The following is a 21,550-nucleotide window of genomic DNA, read 5'->3' on the forward strand; positions in this document are numbered from 1 at the left end:
TTCTGTATTTTATCATTTAATTTAAGATTAAATAAATATATATATATTATATATTATATTTAATATATAATATATAGTTTAAGTTCACATCCACAGGATTCTTTTAAAGATCGGTTTTATTCTCTTGCAGCACTTTGTTATCATCAACATGTCACCACATAAATATCACAACTGAACCTGACAGACTGTTAGTGCCGAACACTCGATCCACTCAACAAACAGCAATAAAACAAAAAAGTCTGATGCTGTATCGCTAATATGCAAAGTCATTATGAAAAATGTCATTTAATCTCCACTCTCAATAACAGACGTAGATCAGGAGCTTTTTAAGACAATGTTTGTACTAAATCGTGATATAAACACACATTTGTACTAAATCGTGATATAAACACACATTTGTACTAAATCGTGATATAAACACACATTTGTACTAAATCGTGATATAAACACACATTTGTACTAAATCGTGATATAAACACACATTTGTTTTCCCGCCTCATTCAGTTCTAGGTGTCCAGGAGCTGCTGACGATGTGTTTTCTGTCTGTAGGAAATCACGACGCTCATCTGGACTTTGATGATCCTGATCAGCCTGAACGTGCAGCAGCTGCAACAAACACTGTGAGACACACACACAGTCAGCAGGTGAGACACAGTGTGTGTGTGTGTGTGTGTGTAGTGTGTGTTTAGTGTGTAGTGTGTAATGTGTAGTGTGTAATGTGTAATGTGTGTGTAGTGTGTGTGTGTAATGTGTGTGTGTAGTGTGTGTGTAGTGTGTGTGTGTGTGTAGTGTGTGTGTAGTGTGTAGTGTGTAATGTGTAGTGTGTAATGTGTAATGTGTGTGTAGTGTGTGTGTGTAATGTGTGTGTGTGTGTGTGTGTGTAGTGTGTGTGCGTGTGTGTGTGTGTGTGTGTGTGTGAGTGTTATGTTTCTATATTATTTTATACATTTTTCTGACGTAGTGTTTTTTGGATCAAACTGTGAAGAAAGAATTATGGATGATTTATTTATCTCTTTGTTTATTTGTTGTATGTATGTATCTTTATATCTGTTATGTATTTATACATGTGTTAGGGCTGACAGTCTCTGAACACGTTGTTGCTGCACCTGTGTGTGAACGTCCGCCCTGTAACCTGAATACAGAGATGCTGCGTTCAGATGCTCCTGGTGTTGGAACAAAGACTCGCTGATAAACTTAATGTCATGAAATAATTAGAGATAAATGAGCTCATTTTGTTCTCTGACACATTGAAAGGTTGATTTAGTCGCTTTTGTCGCTAAAACCACGAGAGGTTTTCACACTTTCAGGATTAAATCACAAAAGATTCATAATGAATCAATCTGTGACATTTAGAGTCAAACAGATAAAAGCTGCTCAACTAAACTTTATGTTTCCTTCACTAATAAATGTTATAACACACAGTAAGTGTTTAATATACATTTATATTTGCTTTCTGTTGGAAATTAAATAAACAAACTTTAACTGAATTTAATGTCACAAAACTCTTTTATGTTTTATCATTTTAACACCAAACAAACATTAAAAATATTTCTCTGGTATTAATGACTAATAATTAATGTTTTGAGGATTTATATGTTGATTCTTTCAGACAAAATGAATTAAGTTTATACACATATATGTATATATACAGTGTGTATATATATATATATATATATATATATATATACAGTGTGTGTATATATATATATATATATATATACACACTGTATATATATATATATATATATATATATATATATATATATATATACAGTGTGTATATATATACAGTGTATATATATATATATATATATACAGTATATATATATATATATATATATATATATATGTACATTCAGGACATTAACCTTTTTATTTCAAATATTTGTATTGAGGCAAAGAAGATTATAAACACAGTCTGTTGTTGTAAATTAATAAATCATTTAATTAAATACAAATTGAAAATATGAAACAAATGTGTATTTAATATAAAACATATAAAATAACAAATAATAAAGGATAATAAGGATTGTATTTGGTTACATGCGGCTGCTCGGTAGCAGACTGCTGATGAGTCTGTTGAGCTGTAACGAGCTGTGCGGCCTGCAGGCGGCGCTAACACGACGTCAGATCTCACTGACGCTTTAAAGGAAACTAATGAGTGTTATTGATCTGTTGTTCTGCAGCTGGCAGTCGGTCCTGCAGGTCACCTGATCTGAGGGGTGGTCGCTGTCCCCCGTGACCTTTGACCTCTGCAGAGAGGAGCCACAGCTTCCCTCAGCGTGGGCTCACAGGTGGACCTCAGCCAATCACAGAGCTTTACCTGCACCACAGTTTACAAACTCTTCTTATAAAACTTTAGCACATTTTTCACTGTTTTATTTGAACGTGTGAACAAACAGAACCGAGATCTGCTCGGTGACATTTAATGTAATTATGTACGAATATGTTTATTAATGTCAAAACTACGGTGGCCAGTGAGGGAAACAAATGACTTAAATACCGACGAGAAAAAGGTTTTGCCAAGACACATTTTCTTCCTTTGTTTTTGCTGCAATGGAAAAAGTGAATTAGGAGGTGAAGTGTTGGACGCTTTCACCAGAGGCTGACGTGCAGCACGACACATGTTGTAAACACGGACACACTTCTCACCTTCAGTCATCAACACAGGCTGTGGAGGGGGCGGGGCTTACCTCCAGGTGGAGAAACAACCTGCTGCTCTGTTGTGTTAGTCGTGTCGGGCTCTGTAGCCCGTCACACGCCGGGCGAAGTATTCCGGTTTACTGCAGCGGTATGAACCCAAAAGGACCAGATTTATTTAATAAACATATCAAAAGAATTCTGAAATAACGACATAATTAGTAATAAATCTGAACTAATGCTTTGTCTTTTAAAATGCTTGTTTTCTGAATGATTTTTTCAACGAGTCTACACTTCATTTGTGTCGCGTCATTCAAGTTATTTGCATCTTTGCATCTTTGCATCTTTGCATTGACTTTAGACGTAATCGCTGCCGGTGTGAACGCAGCGTTAGAAGATAGATCGTCATCTTATGTAACATCATGTAACATCTATCTTATCGTATGAAACACTTCAGGGTTATGAATAAAATCCGACTTTAGTGAGATGCATAAACAGAAAAACTCATTTACAAAGAATAAAACAACAAAGTAAATGTAAAGATTAAGTCAATAATACTTGTTATACATCATGTTTAGTTTTTGACCTTAATGAGCTTCCATACCTGCTCCATAAATGGACCTCAGAGAGGAAGTGAGCGTATTTACAAATTAATTAATGAAGCTAAACTTCAGCGTGCCGTGGAGCAGCAGCGCCCCCTGGTGTTGCACCTTATATTCAATATATCACATTTCTTTTTTATTTCTTCCTCTGAACTGTTTCACGTTTAATCTGTAAAAACATTTTGCAGCTTTGCACTTTGTACACACAGCACTTATCAGTTTCATCTGTTGAGTTCTGAGAGAAGTTCAATAATAATTCATTAAACCAGTTTTAACTCTGCACACGGAAAAAACATTTGTTCTGTGTTGATAAAATGTTTAAAACATTTAAAGGATGTTTCTCTGCAGACAAAGACTGTAAAGTATATAATATACATTAAAACATGTTTTATATAAGAACAGGAAACTTCCAGAACAAAATAGAAACATGTTGTTTGATTGTTTTGTTTTGCAATAAAAATTCATGAAAAGTTATTAACAGCTTCTTGTTTTGTTTTTTTAACACTTTTTTTTTATTGTTTTTTAACATATGTAGACACTACATAAGACAGGACACAAACTTCCACATCCAAGACATAACAAAATGAAGTACATTAACAGTCGCACACATAACATAATTAAATGAACTATGTGGGTAGGCTATGTAAGGAGATATACAAACATGTAGATATGAAAGGCTTCAATCCTTCTCCCAGCACAGGAACATTAATCATCTCCAAGTTGCTGACCCAGAGTGCCCTCTACATCCGCATGTTCCAGAGAGTTAAGGAACGGGCCCCATACTTTTTAAATACTTCTTGTTTTCCTTTCATTGAATAGGTTATGTTCTCTAATGAGACACATGCAGACAGTTCTTTTAGCCATTTACCAATACTTGGACTGTTTACATTTCTCCATGAAAGTGCTATCATACGTGTTGCCTGTAGCAGACAGAGATTTAAAGAGATTTGTTCTTCCTTATGTTGTGTTCTTGTGGGTAACACCCTAACACAAGAAGCCTGGGCTCCATGCTTAACTGCAATGATAGAATCTCTTCTATCATACATTTAACCTCCTCCCAAAACGTTCTTATCTTGGTACACTCCCAAACACAATGGAAGAACGTTCCCTTGGATTGTCCACATGTAACATAAGTCTGGGATATTACCATTAAACTTGTTTAGCTTGTCTGGAGTAATATATGTACGCATTAGCCAGTTATATTGTAAGAGCTTAAGATGGGTATTCGCTGTTTGTGATTGTGCTTTCTTGCAGGCACCTTCCCACTCATCAATTGAAAGGTCTTCTTGCAGATCCTCCAATTGTTAAGTTTCACTTCGGAGGACTCAGGGGACGCAGATACAAGCAAGTTATAAAGTGCAGAAATGAAGTGTTTCCCCCTACAGTCCTTTAATATTATGTTCTCTAGTGGTGAGTATGGAGGTATAGGTAATAACTGTTTTTGGTTTGCTCCAATAAAGCTTCTAATTTGTAAAAATGTTTCTGTGGAATGTTGTGTTGACTTGCAAGCTCCTCAAACGCCATCAGTTCATCATCATTGAGCCGATATAGATCCTGAACTCTCTGTACACCCTTATCTGACCAAACCTTAATGTGCCATGCTAATATCTTTCCAGGCTTCTCTCCTTGGTCGTAAGATGTTAGTTTGAGTGTTAGTAGACTTGCCACTGCTTTAGAAGCTGACAGTTCATTATACTGTGACCTCAGTACGAGCACTTCTTGTTGTACTTTGGGGCAGGGTTTCTGAAAGGCCTCACTCTCCAGGGTTTTTATCTTCGATTCCTACATTGTCATTTTCTGACAAGCTTTTTTGGATTTGGAACTTGTGTAGTTAATAATTTGGCCTCTAATAAATGCTTTAAAAGCTTCCCATCTTATAGATGCTGATGTTTCCGATGTATTCGTCTCAAAATATAAATCAATTTGTTTGCCAAGATACGTGACAAAATCTGAGTCTTGCAACCATTTTTGTTGGAATCTCCATTTAGGAGGATCTCTAGCCGTGAGTCGACATAAAGCAGTGAGTTTGGTGTATGGTCCGGAATAAGGATTCCATCATAAGTGCCGTCTTTAATTTGAGAAGCCAAATTTGCTGAAATCCAAAGGTCAATACGGGAATAAGATTGGTAAGAAGCAGAATAGCAAGAACACTCTATAGCATCAGGCTTTAATTCTCTCCAGATGTCCTTCACATTGAAATCTTTCATAATATTAAGTAATACTTCCCTGCTGTTGGTGTGTGATGTATCTACGCCCCCTGACCGATCCTTTGTTGGATCCAATACACAATTAAAATCCCTGCTGTGATGTGATTACCAGTAAATGTTGAAAGGTATAAAACAGGTCCCTGAACAACAATCATCATTATTGGGGGCATATATGTTAACTAGATTCAGGGTTTCTGTTAGTAGAGTACCTTGTACAACTAAGTATCTACCAGCCTCGTCCTTGATTACATTTGTTACCTGAAATGGTACCGATTTGTGAATGAACGTCATAACACCCCGAGCCGGAGTAGAACATGTTGCTGAATACACACATCCCGTCCACCTCCTCCTAATCCTAATATCATCCTTTGGCAGTAAATGTGTCTCTTGCAAAAAAACTATTTTAGATTGCAGACTTTTAACTCTATTCATAAAGTTTTTGCAGGCTCCAGGCAGTTCCAGGAAGTAAATTTAACCTCCACACCCTGCGACATGACCTTTGACACAGATTAGGTTACCCACATGTACATACAAATAAAAAATACATTTAAAAAACATTAAGAAACATAACACGGATGTTCCAAACCACATCCAACCCTGTGAACCTTTAACCCAGGGGTTGGGAACCTATGGCTCTTTAGATAACGCGATATGGCTCGCAGACAGTTTTGAGCTGACATTTTTTAACATGATTAACAAGTAATAAATAATTATACTGTGTCATTATAAAGTAAAACATTTAGCAGCGGATTTGTTTTTAGTTGTCCCCTCTCCTTTCCTCCGCTGTCTCTGACTGCACACCGCACACACTTACACACGTGTGTGTGTGTGTGTGTGTGTGTAGGGGGCGGAGCCCCGCCCTTCGCGAAACAGCAGAGGAGAAACTGCACAAAGCAAGCAGTAGAGCAGGGGTGTCAAACTCAATCACAGAGAGGGCCAACATTAAAAACTGGGACTACGTCGAGGGCCAAACACGGTCCACATTTATTGAACAGGATACACATAAAGTGCAAAAAGATATTGAACATATTTAAGTCAACTGCAAACGGATTGCTGAGCAGTTCAGTTTAAATGTCTGAGCTGCAAAGTCTCCCAGTTGATCAGCAGAATGCTGTCGGGAACACAGCGGGGGAGATGTGTGTCAGTGTTTGGAAACACGTAATGACCAAAGTTTCCTGCATCTGAGTCTCCCACAGGCAGCTCGTCATCACACATGTCCGTGATCACACATGTCTGATCACACATGTCTGATCACACATGTCTGATCACACTGAAGCTGCAGGTTTAACAGTGAGATGCTTCGTTATGTCACACACACAGTCCGGCTCACATGGTCCCAGAGATCTGTGCTGTGTTTCTCTTTGCTTTCCAAAAACTTTCATTGCATTCACACATTTAGATTCTTCCTCAAATGTGTTTCCCCGTGGTTGTGCCATGCATTGATTTAAAACCGGCGGGCCAGTTATGACAGATATGATATGTTCTCGCGGCCGGATGTAATCGCCTTGAGTTTGACACCCGTGCAGTAAACACTGACACGTGCACATAAATGAGATAAATAACGTAAGCGTTTAGTTTACTTAATAAGAGCACCTGTTCAATGCAACACTGATACCACTGTTAGTACTCGGAGACGTGTTATTCTTAAAAAGTGCACCATAAAGTTGCATTCAAATGCATTAAATATATGGCTCTCAAGGAAATACATAAAACATATTTGGCTTTTATGGCTCTCCCAGACAAAAAGGTTCCCGACCCCTGCTTTAACCCCTTCCCCGAATGTCTCCACCCTAATGGGCAGCCCCCCCCTCCTCATGTTGATACTTCCTCTTATAGCTGACAGTCACTGTACTCATACAGCACGTGTTTCAGCTCGACTATACTTCTATTCCTAACCTTTGTTTTACATTACTAACCACCATGTAATCATAAGAAGTCCCACCAAAAGTAGTTCCACCATACTTAACTAATGGGCAGTGGTCTCAGGAGGATCCAACATATGTTATGCCGTAACATTCCAGATTATAAAAGTGCCAAAATAAAATAAATATGCGTCCATTCTTCAATTTCTAAACTGAAGGCTCCTCATACCCTTGTCATAAAACGGCCCTTACCCGCCTTGTTACACCACCATTGCAGGGTTTAACACAAATGTAGCTGAACAGCTAGTTATCAGAGACAATCCCCCTAAGAGCTGGCCTCAGTAGTACTTATCAACTCAACCTCATTTAAAGCTGTTGCTTTCAAGCTTTTACCTTAAATACTTCATGCAACGTTGGTGAGATACTGAGAAGTATGCAAACATAAAAAAATAAATAAAAACAACCCAGAAATAAGTGCTAGGTCAGGGCTAACGTAATTAGCGTCCAATGTGTGGTATCAGACCCCAATGTTATATAAACACTTGTGACCTCCAGAACATATACATAGAACATTTGGTCAGCGTCATTCAGTTCAAGTAGTTCGATATGTCCAGACATATCCAAGATGCCCGACCGCAAATACTTAAAGAAAATAAGTCCTGATACCTGCACATAGTTAGGGCCCATATTAGCCCTTTAGCCGGTCCACAGGTTACGTTACTCAGCCTGTCCCTCCTCTCTTGAAATCCGCTCGATGAAGTTCTCCACAGCAGAGTGTGCGACTTGTCCTTGTAGGTCACCAGGAGCCTAGCCGGCAATAGCATGCCATACCGAATCCCCCGGTTCCGTAGTTTCTGACGGACATGATCGAACATCTTCTGCCGCTTGTGCACTCCTGCAGCCAAGTCTGGATAACATCTCACCTGCTGGTCTTTAAATAGGATCTGTTGTTCTGCCCTGGCTGCCTTCGTTACCACCATCCTGTCCCTGTAGTTTAGGAACTTCATGATCAAAGTTCTTGGTGGGGCATTTGCATCCCTCCTCTGGCCGATTCTGTGAGCTCTCTCCAGAATACACTTTGAATTCAGCGGTGCCAAATCCAACACGTCTGGGATCCATTTTTAGAGGAAAGCACAAGCATCCCCTCTTTCAGCATCTTCTGGCAAGTCCACCACTCTCAAATTAGATAACCTGGATCTTGCCTCCAAGTCTTCAACTTTATCCTCTAGCGTCGTGTGATCACTCAGGATTTCCTCCGAGCCTGCTTCCCACCGCCCGGCCTCGCCCGTCTCAACAGAGGTCATGGCTGGCGAAATGCTAGCGCTAGCATAACTTTCTTTAGCTTCCACGTGTAGCTTGGATGCTGTTTTAATAAAATAGTGAAGTGGTTTTGGTCGTCCTTTAGCTGATTTCCCTGCTGCAGCCGGCATTTAATCGTCTTTTCCGAATAGAAACGATGGGTTGACATAAAACGTGTGTAAAATTAGGATTTAAGACAGAAATTGGCGGAGCACTGATAGTTGCGTCTTCCTAGCGAGCCGCCAATAACCGGAAGTCCAACAGCTTCTTGTTAATCATATAACACACACACACACACACACACGTTATGTGTATATATACATACATATACATATATATATATATATATATATATATATATATATATATATATATATATATATATATATGTGTTAATAATATAGACTTTAATGATATGTATTTGTTATACTTCAGATGAGTAAGGAAAGTGTTTCACAGTTTGAGCTGCTGATATGAATCTTTATATTTTATATTTGCCTTCAGGCTCACATGTATTTCTGTTGTCGGCTGGCGTGTGCGGAGTTTTGATCGTGATCGGAGATGTCTGCTATCAACCACGAGCTGCGTCAGTGTCAGCAGCTCACACACACTCACACACTCACACACAGCTCACACACTCACACACAGCTCACACACACTCACACACTCACACACAGCGAGTGTTGACGGGACGCTTCGGGCTCCACGTTTATTTTAGTCCAGGAGGAATCTGCACGACAGGAAACAGTTTCCTTCACACGCTGCGTAGAAGTTTGTATCATCTGAAGAAAGCAGAACAAGTCGACAGTAAAATATTTATTTTACTAACACTGAACGATAAGAAGAGAAACGTTAAAACACGAAGATGCTTCCTGAGTGAACGTTTCTCAATCAGTGAAATAAAACAGATTAATGTACGATATAGCGCCCCCTGCAGGCCGCGTTCCCCACAGTGTTCCCCTCAGTGTTCCCCACAGTGTTCCCCTCAGTGTTCCCCACAGTGTTCCCCTCAGTGTTCCCCTCAGTGTTCCCCGCAGTGTTTCCACAGTGTTCCCCTCAGTGTTCCCCTCAGTGTTCCCCTCAGTGTCCCCCTCAGTGTTCCCCTCAGTGTTCCCCTCAGTGTTCCCCTCAGTGTTACCCGCAGTGTTCCCCTCAGTGTTCCCCACAGTGTTCCCCTCAGTGTTCCCCCACAGTGTTCCCCTCAGTGTTCCCCACAGTGTTCCCCTCAGTGTCCCCCTCAGTGTTCCCCTCAGTGTTCCCCTCAGTGTTCCCCTCAGTGTCCCCCTCAGTGTTCCCCTCAGTGTTACCCGCAGTGTTCCCCTCAGTGTTCCCCGCAGTGTTCCCCTCAGTGTTCCCCTCAGTGTTCCCCGTAGTGTTCCCCACAGTGTTCCCCTCAGTGTTCCCCTCAGTGTTACCCGCAGTGTTCTCCTCAGTGTTCCCCTCAGTGTTCCCCGTAGTGTTCCCCTCAGTGTTCCCCTCAGTGTTCCCCACAGTGTTCCCCACAGTGTTCCCCTCAGTGTTCCCCACAGTGTTCCCCTCAGTGTCCCCCTCAGTGTTCCCCTCAGTGTTCCCCTCACTGTTCCCCTCAGTGTCCCCCTCAGTGTCCCCCTCAGTGTTCCCCTCAGTGTTACCCGCAGTGTTCCCCTCAGTGTTCCCCGCAGTGTTCCCCTCAGTGTTCCCCTCAGTGTTCCCCGTAGTGTCCCCCGCAGTGTCCCCCGCAGTGTTCCCCTCAGTGTTCCCCTCAGTGTTCCCCACAGTGTTCTCCTCAGTGTTCCCCTCAGTGTTCCCCGTAGTGTCCCCCTTAGTGTTCCCCTTAGTGTTCCCCTCAGTGTTCCCCTTAGTGTTCCCCTTAGTGTTCCCCTCAGTGTTCCCCGCAGTGTTCTCCTCAGTGTTCCCCTCAGTGTTCCCCTCAGTGTTCCCCGCAGTGTGTTCCCCGCGGTGTTCCCCTCGGTGTTCCCCGCAGTGTTCCCCACAGCCTCACCAGGAAACACACAACAGAGTATATAAAGTCATAACAAATGTGAAAGTATAACATGTATTAGAAATGTGACAAAACTGTAAATATAGAATCAATAAAACATTTCATCAAAGAATCCTGAAACATCAGAATAGTGTTTAATAAAAACTGTCAAATAAAAAGTCAAAGTGTCATGAAGGTGTTTGATCTGTGTGTGTGTGTTTGATCTGTGTTTGTTTGATCTGTGTGTGTGTGTTTGATCTGTGTTTGTTTGATCTATGTGTGTGTTTGATGTGTACACACGCACTCATCAAACACACACACAAATCAACACACACACACATCAAACAAACACGCACACACACGCACACACACGCACACACACATTTCAATAACCTTTTTTTTTTGTGTTAAAAAATCCTTTTAGTTTGAAGCGGATCATTTTTCTTGTGAAGAGGACGAGGTCGTCTTCTCTGCTTCCTCTGAATAAACTGAGTATTAATATTAATATGAATAAATAACAGCGTCTGTGTGACTTCAGCCTTGACTGTCTCCGACCGGAAATTAATCTTCAGCTCTTATTTATATTAAAAAGAGAGAATCTAAAAAGATTGTAACACCTACAATAATGTATATTTATATATATAAATATACATTTTAATATTGTTTTGTAGAAACTAAAATCATTTTCTGTTCAGGTCTATTTGTGTTTTTTACTTTTTTTAAACAATAAAAATAAACGAGGTAAAGTCATCTCCATCATCTATTCTTCATCAATGCAAAACATTTGATTATGTATTGTTCTACTTTAACGCTCTTTGGTTAAACAGTTATTGCACTATTGTAATACATGTTTTACATATTTATTGTTGTTATATATTGAAGTACAATGTCCATATTCTTTACTTTAACTTCTCTATATTTATATATTTGTTTAATTTCTTTATGTAATTTAATTTAAATCTATTTTATTTCATATTTCATTCTAATGGAGCAACTGTAACAAAACACAATTTGAATAAATAAAGTATTTCTGATTCTTATGTATTTAAGTGATTACAGTTTGAGCTACTTGTACTTTCCTTGAGTGTTATAATTTGATTACTCTGTAATGTTGTTGCAGATGAAGGTGTTCTGTGGTCAGTGTTTGACATTTAGCCGGTAATGAGAGATGAAAGCTGCAGACGGAGCTGCAGGTCGCCTCGCCAGCAAATCAGATAAAGAAAAGGTCACAAGCAGTTTGCTCCTGCATAATCATTAAAACACCTTCCTAAGCAACAAACAATGTGTCACTGAAACAGAGACTGTCTCTGACCTCTGACCTCTGGCTGGAAGCAGCTGGAGGTCATCAGCAGGCGCAGAGAAGCTGTTCACTCTCTGCAGGTCAGACTGACGTATGATGCGTGTGATGCTCGGGTTCAATTTATCTGTTGCTTTCATCTCAATGTGTGACGTTAATGTGATTAAAGTGTTTTCATCACTGATTCTCAAAAGGTGCACATTTGACTAAGTAATACTACAAAGAGACACAAAACGACTACAAAGAGACACAAAATGACCACAAAGAGACACGAAACGACTACAAAGAGACACAAACGGACTACAAAGAGACACAACATGACTACAAAGAGACACAAACTGACTACAAAGAGACACAACATGACTACAAAGAGACACAAACTGACTACAAAGAGACAGAAAATGACTATAGAGACAGAAAATGACTACAAAGAGATACAACATGACTACAAAGAGACACAAACTGACTACAAAGAGACACAACATTATTACAAAGAGACACAAAAGGACTACAAAGAGACACAAATTGACTACAAAGTGACTACAAAAGAGACACAAAACGACTACAAAGAGACACAAAATGACTACAAAGAGACACAAAACGACTACTAAGAGACACAAACTGACTACAAAGAGACACAAACTGACTACAAAGAGACAGAAAATGACTATAGAGACAGAAAATGACTACAAAGAGATACAACATGACTACAAAGAGACACAAACTGACTACAAAGAGACACAACATTATTACAAAGAGACACAAAAGGACTACAAAGAGACACAAATTGACTACAAAGTCACTACAAAGAGACACAAAACGACTACAAAGAGACACAAAATGACTACAAAGAGACACAAAACGACTACTAAGAGACACAAACTGACTACAAAGAGACACAAAATGACGATAAAGAGACACAAAACGACTACAAAGAGACACAAAACGACTACTAAGAGACACAAACTGACTACAAAGAGACACAAAATGACGATAAAGAGACACAAAACGACTACAAAGAGACACAAAACGACTACTAAGAGACACAAACTGACTACAAAGAGACACAAAATGACTACAAAGAGACACAAAACGACTACAAAGAAACACAAACTGACTACAAAGAGACACAAAACGACTACAAAGAGACACAAAGAGATACAACATGACTACAAAGAGACACAAACTGACTACAAAGAGACACAACATTATTACAAAGAGACACAAAAGGACTACAAAGAGACACAAATTGACTACAAAGTGACTACAAAGAGACACAAAACGACTACAAAGAGACACAAAATGACTACAAAGAGACACAAAACGACTACTAAGAGACACAAACTGACTACAAAGAGACACAAAATGACGATAAAGAGACACAAAACGACTACAAAGAGACACAAAACGACTACTAAGAGACACAAACTGACTACAAAGAGACACAAAATGACGATAAAGAGACACAAAACGACTACAAAGAGACACAAAACGACTACTAAGAGACACAAACTGACTACAAAGAGACACAAAATGACTACAAAGAGACACAAAACGACTACAAAGAAACACAAACTGACTACAAAGAGACACAAAACGACTACAAAGAGACACAAAATGACCACAAAGAGACGCGAAACGACTACAAAGAGACACAAACGGACTACAAAGAGACACAACATGACTACAAAGAGACACAAACTGACTACAAAGAGACACAACATGACTACAAAGAGACACAAACTGACTACAAAGAGACAGAAAATGACTATAGAGACAGAAAATGACTACAAAGAGATACAACATGACTACAAAGAGACACAAACTGACTACAAAGAGACACAACATTATTACAAAGAGACACAAAAGGACTACAAAGAGACACAAATTGACTACAAAGTGACTACAAAAGAGACACAAAACGACTACAAAGAGACACAAAATGACTACAAAGAGACACAAAACGACTACTAAGAGACACAAACTGACTACAAAGAGACACAAACTGACTACAAAGAGACAGAAAATGACTATAGAGACAGAAAATGACTACAAAGAGATACAACATGACTACAAAGAGACACAAACTGACTACAAAGAGACACAACATTATTACAAAGAGACACAAAAGGACTACAAAGAGACACAAATTGACTACAAAGTGACTACAAAGAGACACAAAACGACTACAAAGAGACACAAAATGACTACAAAGAGACACAAAACGACTACTAAGAGACACAAACTGACTACAAAGAGACACAAAATGACGATAAAGAGACACAAAACGACTACAAAGAGACACAAAACGACTACTAAGAGACACAAACTGACTACAAAGAGACACAAAATGACTACAAAGAGACACAAAACGACTACAAAGAGACACAAGATGACTACAAAGAGACATAAAATGACTACAAAGAGACATAAAATGACTACAAAGAGACACAAAATGACTACAAAGAGACACAAACTGACTACAAAGAGACATAAAATGACTACAAAGAGACATAAAATGACTACAAAGAGACACAACATGACTACAAAGAGACACAAACTGACTACAAAGAGAAACAAACTGAGAAAGACGGCTCGTCTCCTCTGAGGTTAATTTAACCTTCTGCTGTGAGTCACAGTCTTACCTTTGACCTCTGAACAACAGCGCTCTGCTCTACGCATCATCAATCACAGCAAAACACGTCCAAACGTTTTATCTGATGCTCTGAATACATGAATAATATCTGACAGCAGGAGGAGGAGACCTGTATAAATACAGCAGGGGGAACACAGCGCCGGACAAGTGAGGAGGAGGAAGGAGAAAAAGGAGAAAAAGGAGAAGAAGAAGCAGAAGAGCGAAAGGAGAGAAAAACAAGACAAATATCAACAAAGAAAGAAGAAGAAACTGTTTGTGGAGCTGAAAATAAACACCAAAGAAGAAGAAGTAGAGTATTCCTGTAGGATCTTAAATCATTTCTGTGGCATTTGATCGTGAGTTCACATCTGCCTCACTGAACTTCATTCCATTTTTAACGCTTTTAGTCATTCAATTGTAGAATATTTCCGGAATAATATTTAACTGTCTGCGCTTTGATTTAGATTTTTGTTTTTTCACAGTATTTTTGGTGATGGAGAGCGTGCGTGCCGCTGTCTACCTGTCCGTCTGTCTGTCCGTGCTGACATCACTGTGTCAGGGTCAGAGGTCACCGGACAACCAGCTGCTGTCGGCGCCGGACGAGCCGCTCCTCGGACTCACAACCAAAGAGCTGGTGAGTCATCTGTCTGCAGACAGGATCTCTGCAGCCTGTTTGTTTAAAAGACTTTAGTGAAGTCATGTTGGGGCATGTTTATTAAATGTTTAAATGATTATTATTAGTGATTGTTAAGGTGGTCAAATGGTTATTCAATCTCTAAACTAATTATGGATGAATTGTAATATAGCTGCAAAGGGAGTAAATTATGTTTATAATGGTCTAAATATGGTTAAATTAGAAAAATATAACGTGGTAAATGTTGGAAAATTACACACAATTAAGGTTTTAAGACCTTCAAAATTAAATGTTTTAATTAAGGGAGAATAAAAATGGAATTCATTATTAGGTTGAAATGTTTTCAAATTAGAAGTAATTAATGTGGTGAAATTATGTCAAACAGTTAAGATCATTAATTTCACAGTTCATGGTTAAATAAACATAACTTCACTTCATTAAACTGATGACCGTGTGTGTGTGTGTGTGTGTGTGTGTGTGTGTGTGTGCAGGCTGAGGCTCTGCAGGGCTTCCTGGATGAAGCTGACAGCAGGGTGGGTCTCTCTGTGGAGAAGAAAGCCAGCGTCATCCCGCGGGTGAGAACATGACTGACAGCTGTCAATCAATCAACACGTCTGCTGTGATTTATTATTATTATTCATGTATTTCCTGACAGCCTCAGCAGGACGTCCTGCTGACATTAGAACAGTTATCTTTAGTGTTGTCCGTGACATCACATCCTGTCTCTGCGCTGCTTTCAGGGACATTTCGTTAAACAGAAATGTTATGTGTTAGTGAGGAGATTTTTCTGGTGCTTCAACTGAAACCAGTCTCTCTACCTGTCTGTCTGTCTGTCTGTCTGTCTGTCTGTCTGTCTGTCTCTGTCTGTATGTCTGTCTGTCTGTCTGTCTGTCTGTCTCTGTCTGTATGTTTGTCTGTCTGTCTGTCTGTCTGTCTCTCTCTGTCTGCATGTCTGTCTGTCTGTCTGTCTGTCTGTCTCTCTCTGTCTGCATGTCTGTCTGTCTGTCTGTCTGTCTGTCTCTCTTTCTCTCAGTGTGATGTAGGTGAACGCTGTGCGATGAAACACGGTCCTCGTATCGGTCGACTGTGTGACTGTCTGAGAGGAACAGCCTGTAACACCTTCTTCCTGCGCTGCTACTGAACACACACACACACACACACACACACACACGCACACACACCTGTCCCACCTGACTGTCTCCCTGCATGTCTTTGTTTTACAGTTTCAGTGTCTGTCCCTCAGATTCATTTATTTTTGTTAAATAAAGATTGTTCATAAAGCTGCTCAGCTGCCATGACTCCTGATTTGATGTGTGTGTGTGTGTGTGCGTGTGTGTGTGTGCGTGTGTGTGTGTGTGTGTGTGTGTGTTCTGCAGGACGTCAGGAGACTCAAAATAAAACGTGAAGAAACTCTTTCAGTCTTCAACGTTCACTCGTTATTTTGGTGCCAAAACAAAACAAGTAAAAATAAAACATATTAAAGTAATACTGTAATATGAATACTGAAGAAATACTCAGATACCTTTTACTTAAGTACAATTAGTAATACCACTTATAGGTAAAAGTACAAACATATTACTATAAATATATGAAAAAGTAAAAGTTCTCATTCTGCAGAATATTCTATATGATATTATTATAATTGTTGTTGGAAGGTGGAGTGTAATGTAGTGCAGGAAGAAGTGCAACGTTTCCTCTGAGATGTAGAGAAGTAGAAGTGAAGACAGCTGCAGCTTTGTGACATCACACGGGAAGTAACTAAGTATATTTACTCACACAGAACATATGAAGTTTATCAATTAAAGCAGAAATTATTTATTCGTCAACTGAAGTCGTTTTTGCTGCTTTTCCTTATAAATGAATAATGTTGCAACAGAAAACCGAAAGTCTGTTTATCCGGCACATTTAACACATTCTTCATATTGAACACAACAGAATAATTCATCCAAATATATTTATTTCCGTCATTCCTGACTGGACATCCCGTCAGACGCTCGTCAGAGGAGTTTCCTGCAACAACGCTGATGTAAAGATGTCTCTCAGAACCGGAGGACGCAGGAGCACCAGATTCCCCCAATCATCCGGATCAGACCCCGAGAGGCGGATCCGCCCGAGGCCGACAGATATATATATATATAATATATTAATAATATAATATATATATAATATATATATATAATATATATATTATAATATATATATTTATATATATATTATATAATTTATATATTATTAGATAGTATATAGATATATATAATATATATATATATTATATATTATATAATAATATATAATATATGTATTATATTATTAATATATTATATATTAATAATATAATATATATGTATATTATATATTAATAATATATATATATATATATTATATATATATAATATATTAATAATATAATATATATATTATATATTATTATATAATATATAGTTTAATAATAGTTTTGTGTCACAATCACTTTGTGCGGAACAGGTTCAATAAAACCAATCTTCAGTGTGATCGTCCAATCAGAGACGAGCTGCGTCTGACTCAGAGAACCTTTAATAATGAGCGTCAGACAGATTATCGACGAGCATCACAGAGACGGGATGACATTTAGATCCCAGCGCCCAGAAGAGAGATAAGACTTGCTAATTACAGCACACACACACACACACACGCACGCACACACACAAACACACACACACACACACTGCTGTTATTGATTTGTGTTGTGCAATCTGTTTGTTTTCAATCATTTGAAGAACTAAATCACATTAAACATTTATAGGATTATATCTGAAATCAAAACACCCCGACGACCTCCTTGTCTTTCAAACTCTTCTCTCCTCTTCTTCTCCACCCTCCTGCATCCTCCACCTCCTTCTTCCCTCCTACCGTTCCACTTTGTCAACTACTTTGTAAAATAGATAGATGACATACTCTTAATTTTCCAATTTACTGAGTAACATCAACTGTTCACTTCCACATAATTTCCCCCCCCTCTCTCCAGATGAAGTTCTAACGCTCGTTACCTCTGCACCCCCACCACCTGCCCTCTGGACCCTGTCCCCTCTCACCTGCTCCAGTCTATTGCTCCTGACCTCCTTCCTTCCTTGCCTCAACCCCTCTGAAGTGAACAACTACAGACCTGTCTCTCTTCTTTCTTTTATTTCGAAAACACTTGCCAACATCACTGCAACAACCCGCTCCTGCAGACACTCTGTACAACATCAGGAGGACACGTCCCCTCCTGCAGACACACTCTGTACAACATCAGGAGGACACGTCCCCTCCTGTAGAGACACTCTGTACAACATCAGGAGGACACGTCCCCTCCTGTAGAGACACTCTGTACAACATCAAGAGGACACGCCCCCTCCTGTAGACACACTCTGTACAACATCAAGAGGACACGCCCCCTCCTGTAGACACACTCTGTACAACATCAGGAGGACACGCCCCCTCCTGTAGACACACTCTGTACATCATCAGGAGGACACGCCCCCTCCTGTAGACACACTCTGTACAACATCAGGAGGACACGTCCCCTCCTGTAGACACACTCTGTACATCATCAGGAGGACACGCCCCCTCCTGTAGACACACTCTGTACAACATCAGGAGAACACGCCCCCTCCTGTAGACACTCTGTACAACATCAGGAGGAGACGTCCCCTCCTGCAGACACACTCTGTACATCAAGAGGACACGTCCCCTCCTGTAGACACTCTGTACATCAAGAGGACACGTCCCCTCCTGTAGACACACTCTGTACAACATCAGGAGGACACGCCCCCTCCTGTAGAGACACTCTGTTCATGATCAGGAGGGCACGTCCCCTCCTGTAGACACACTCTGTACAACATCAAGAGGACACGTCCCCTCCTGTAGACACACTCTGTACAACATCAGGAGGACACGTCCCCTCCTGTAGAGACACTCTGTACAACATCAGGAGGACACGTCCCCTCCTGTAGACACACTCTGTACAACATCAAGAGGACACGTACCCTCCTGCAGACACACTCTGTACAACATCAGGAGGACACGTCCCCTCCTGTAGACACACTCTGTACAACATCAGGAGGACACGTCCCCTCCTGTAGACACTCTGTACAACATCAGGAGGACACGTCCCCTCCTGTAGACACACTCTGTACAACATCAGGAGGACACGTCCCCTCCTGTAGACACACTCTGTACAACATCAAGAGGACACGTCCCCTCCTGTAGACACACTCTGTACAACATCAAGAGGACACGTCCCCTCCTGTAGACACACTCTGTACAACATCAGGAGGACACGTCCCCTCCTGTAGACACACTCTGTACAACATCAAGAGGACACGTCCCCTCCTGTAGACACACTCTGTACAATATCAAGAGGACACGTCCCCTCCTGTAGACACACTCTGTACAACATCAAGAGGACACGTCCCCTCCTGTAGACACACTCTGTACAACATCAGGAGGACACGTCCCCTCCTGCAGACACACTCTGTACATCATCAGGAGGACACGTCCCCTCCTGTAGACACACTCTGTACAACATCAGGAGGACACGTCCCCTCCTGTAGAGACACTCTGTACAACATCAGGAGGACACGTCCCCTCCTGTAGACACACTCTGTACAACATCAGGAGGACATGTCCCCTCCTGTAGACACACTCTGTACAACATCAGGAGGACACGTACCCTCCTGTAGACACACTCTGTACAACATCAAGAGGACACGTCCCCTCCTGTAGAGACACTCTGTACATGATCAGGAGGACACGTCCCCTCCTGTAGACACACTCTGTACAACATCAGGAGGACACTTCCCCTCCTGTAGACACTCTGTACAACATCAAGAGGACACGTCCCCTCCTGTAGACACTCTGTACATCAAGAGGACACGTCCCCTCCTGTAGACACTCTGTACATCAAGAGGACACGTCCCCTCCTGTAGACACACTCTGTACAACATCAGGAGGACACGCCCCCTCCTGCAGACACTCTGTACATCAAGAGGACACGTCCCCTCCTGTAGACACACTCTGTACAACATCAGGAGGACACGCCCCCTCCTGTAGACACACTCTGTACATCATCAGGAGGACACGTCCCCTCCTGTAGACACACTCTGTACATCATCAGGAGGACACGCCCCCTCCTGTAGACACACTCTGTACATAATCAGGAGGACACGCCCCCTCCTGTAGACACACTCTGTATATCATCAGGAGGACACGCCCCCTCCTGTAGACACACTCTGTACAACATCAGGAGGACACGTCCCCTCCTGTAGACACACTCTGTACATCATCAGGAGGACACGTCCCCTCCTGTAGACACACTCTGTACAACATCAGGAGAACACGCCCCCTCCTGTAGACACTCTGTACAACATCAGGAGGAGACGTCCCCTCCTGCAGACACACTCTGTACATCAAGAGGACACGTCCCCTCCTGTAGACACTCTGTACATCAAGAGGACACGTCCCCTCCTGTAGACACTCTGTACAACATCAGGAGGACACGTCCCCTCCTGTAGACACACTCTGTACAACATCAGGAGGACACGCCCCCTCCTGTAGAGACACTCTGTTCATGATCAGGAGGACACGTCCCCTCCTGTAGACACACTCTGTACAACATCAGGAGGACACGTCCCCTCCTGTAGACACACTCTGTACAACATCAGGAGGACACGTCCCCTCCTGTAGACACACTCTGTACAACATCAGGAGGACACGTCCCCTCCTGTAGACACACTCTGTACAACATCAGGAGGACACGTCCCCTCCTGTAGACACACTCTGTACAACATCAAGAGGACACGTCCCCTCCTGTAGACACACTCTGTACAACATCAAGAGGACACGTCCCCTCCTGTAGACACACTCTGTACAACATCAGGAGGACACGCCCCCTCCTGTAGACACTCTGTACAACATCAGGAGGACACGTCCCCTCCTGTAGACACACTCTGTACAACATCAGGAGGACACGTCCCCTCCTGTAGACACACTCTGTACAACATCAGGAGGACACGCCCCCTCCTGTAGACACACTCTGTACAACATCAGGAGGACACGTCCCCTCCTGTAGACACACTCTGTACAACATCAGGAGGACACGTCCCCTCCTGTAGAAACTCTGTACAACATCAGGAGGACACGCCCCCTCCTGTAGACACACTCTGTACAACATCAGGAGGACACGTCCCCTCCTGTAGACACACTCTGTACAACATCAGGAGGACACGTCCCCTCCTGTAGACACACTCTGTACAACATCAAGAGGACACGTCCCCTCCTGTAGACACACTCTGTACAACATCAAGAGGACACGTCCCCTCCTGTAGACACACTCTGTACAACATCAAGAGGACACGTCCCCTCCTGTAGACACACTCTGTACAACATCAAGAGGAC

At 41.2% G+C, this 21,550-nt stretch overlaps 1 protein-coding gene across 2 annotated transcripts; it reads left to right on the forward strand.

The window, feature by feature from the left end:
• The first annotated feature begins 14,690 nt into the window (after positions 1-14,690).
• Positions 14,691-16,421, forward strand: cart4 (cocaine- and amphetamine-regulated transcript 4). 2 transcript variants are annotated; one of them, XM_029428397.1, is made up of 4 exons: positions 14,691-14,858; positions 14,967-15,136; positions 15,628-15,711; positions 16,170-16,421. In XM_029428397.1, the coding sequence occupies exons 2-4, from the start codon at positions 14,996-14,998 to the stop codon at positions 16,275-16,277; spliced, it is 333 nt and encodes a 110-aa protein (XP_029284257.1). In that variant the 5' UTR covers positions 14,691-14,858; positions 14,967-14,995; the 3' UTR covers positions 16,278-16,421. The 2 variants fall into 2 exon arrangements, with proteins under 2 accessions (XP_029284257.1, XP_029284256.1); XM_029428396.1 differs by having other exon boundaries at positions 14,985-15,136.
• Positions 16,422-21,550: the final 5,129 nt, after the last annotated feature.

This window comes from Cottoperca gobio, unplaced genomic scaffold (genome assembly GCF_900634415.1).
Source record: "Cottoperca gobio unplaced genomic scaffold, fCotGob3.1 fCotGob3_78arrow_ctg1, whole genome shotgun sequence".
Taxonomy (NCBI): domain Eukaryota; kingdom Metazoa; phylum Chordata; class Actinopteri; order Perciformes; family Bovichtidae; genus Cottoperca; species Cottoperca gobio.

What these genes read in the sequence shown, in the direction of transcription:
- cart4 (XM_029428397.1), top strand. Translation starts at nt 14,996, where the DNA reads ATGGAGAGCGTGCGTGCCGCTGTCTACCTGTCCGTCTGTCTGTCCGTG. An exon ending in GACTCACAACCAAAGAGCTG is followed by an intron (nt 15,137 to 15,627) that starts GTGAGTCATCTG and finishes GTGTGTGTGCAG; the next exon opens with GCTGAGGCTCTGCAGGGCTT. An exon ending in AAGCCAGCGTCATCCCGCGG is followed by an intron (nt 15,712 to 16,169) that starts GTGAGAACATGA and finishes TCTTTCTCTCAG; the next exon opens with TGTGATGTAGGTGAACGCTG.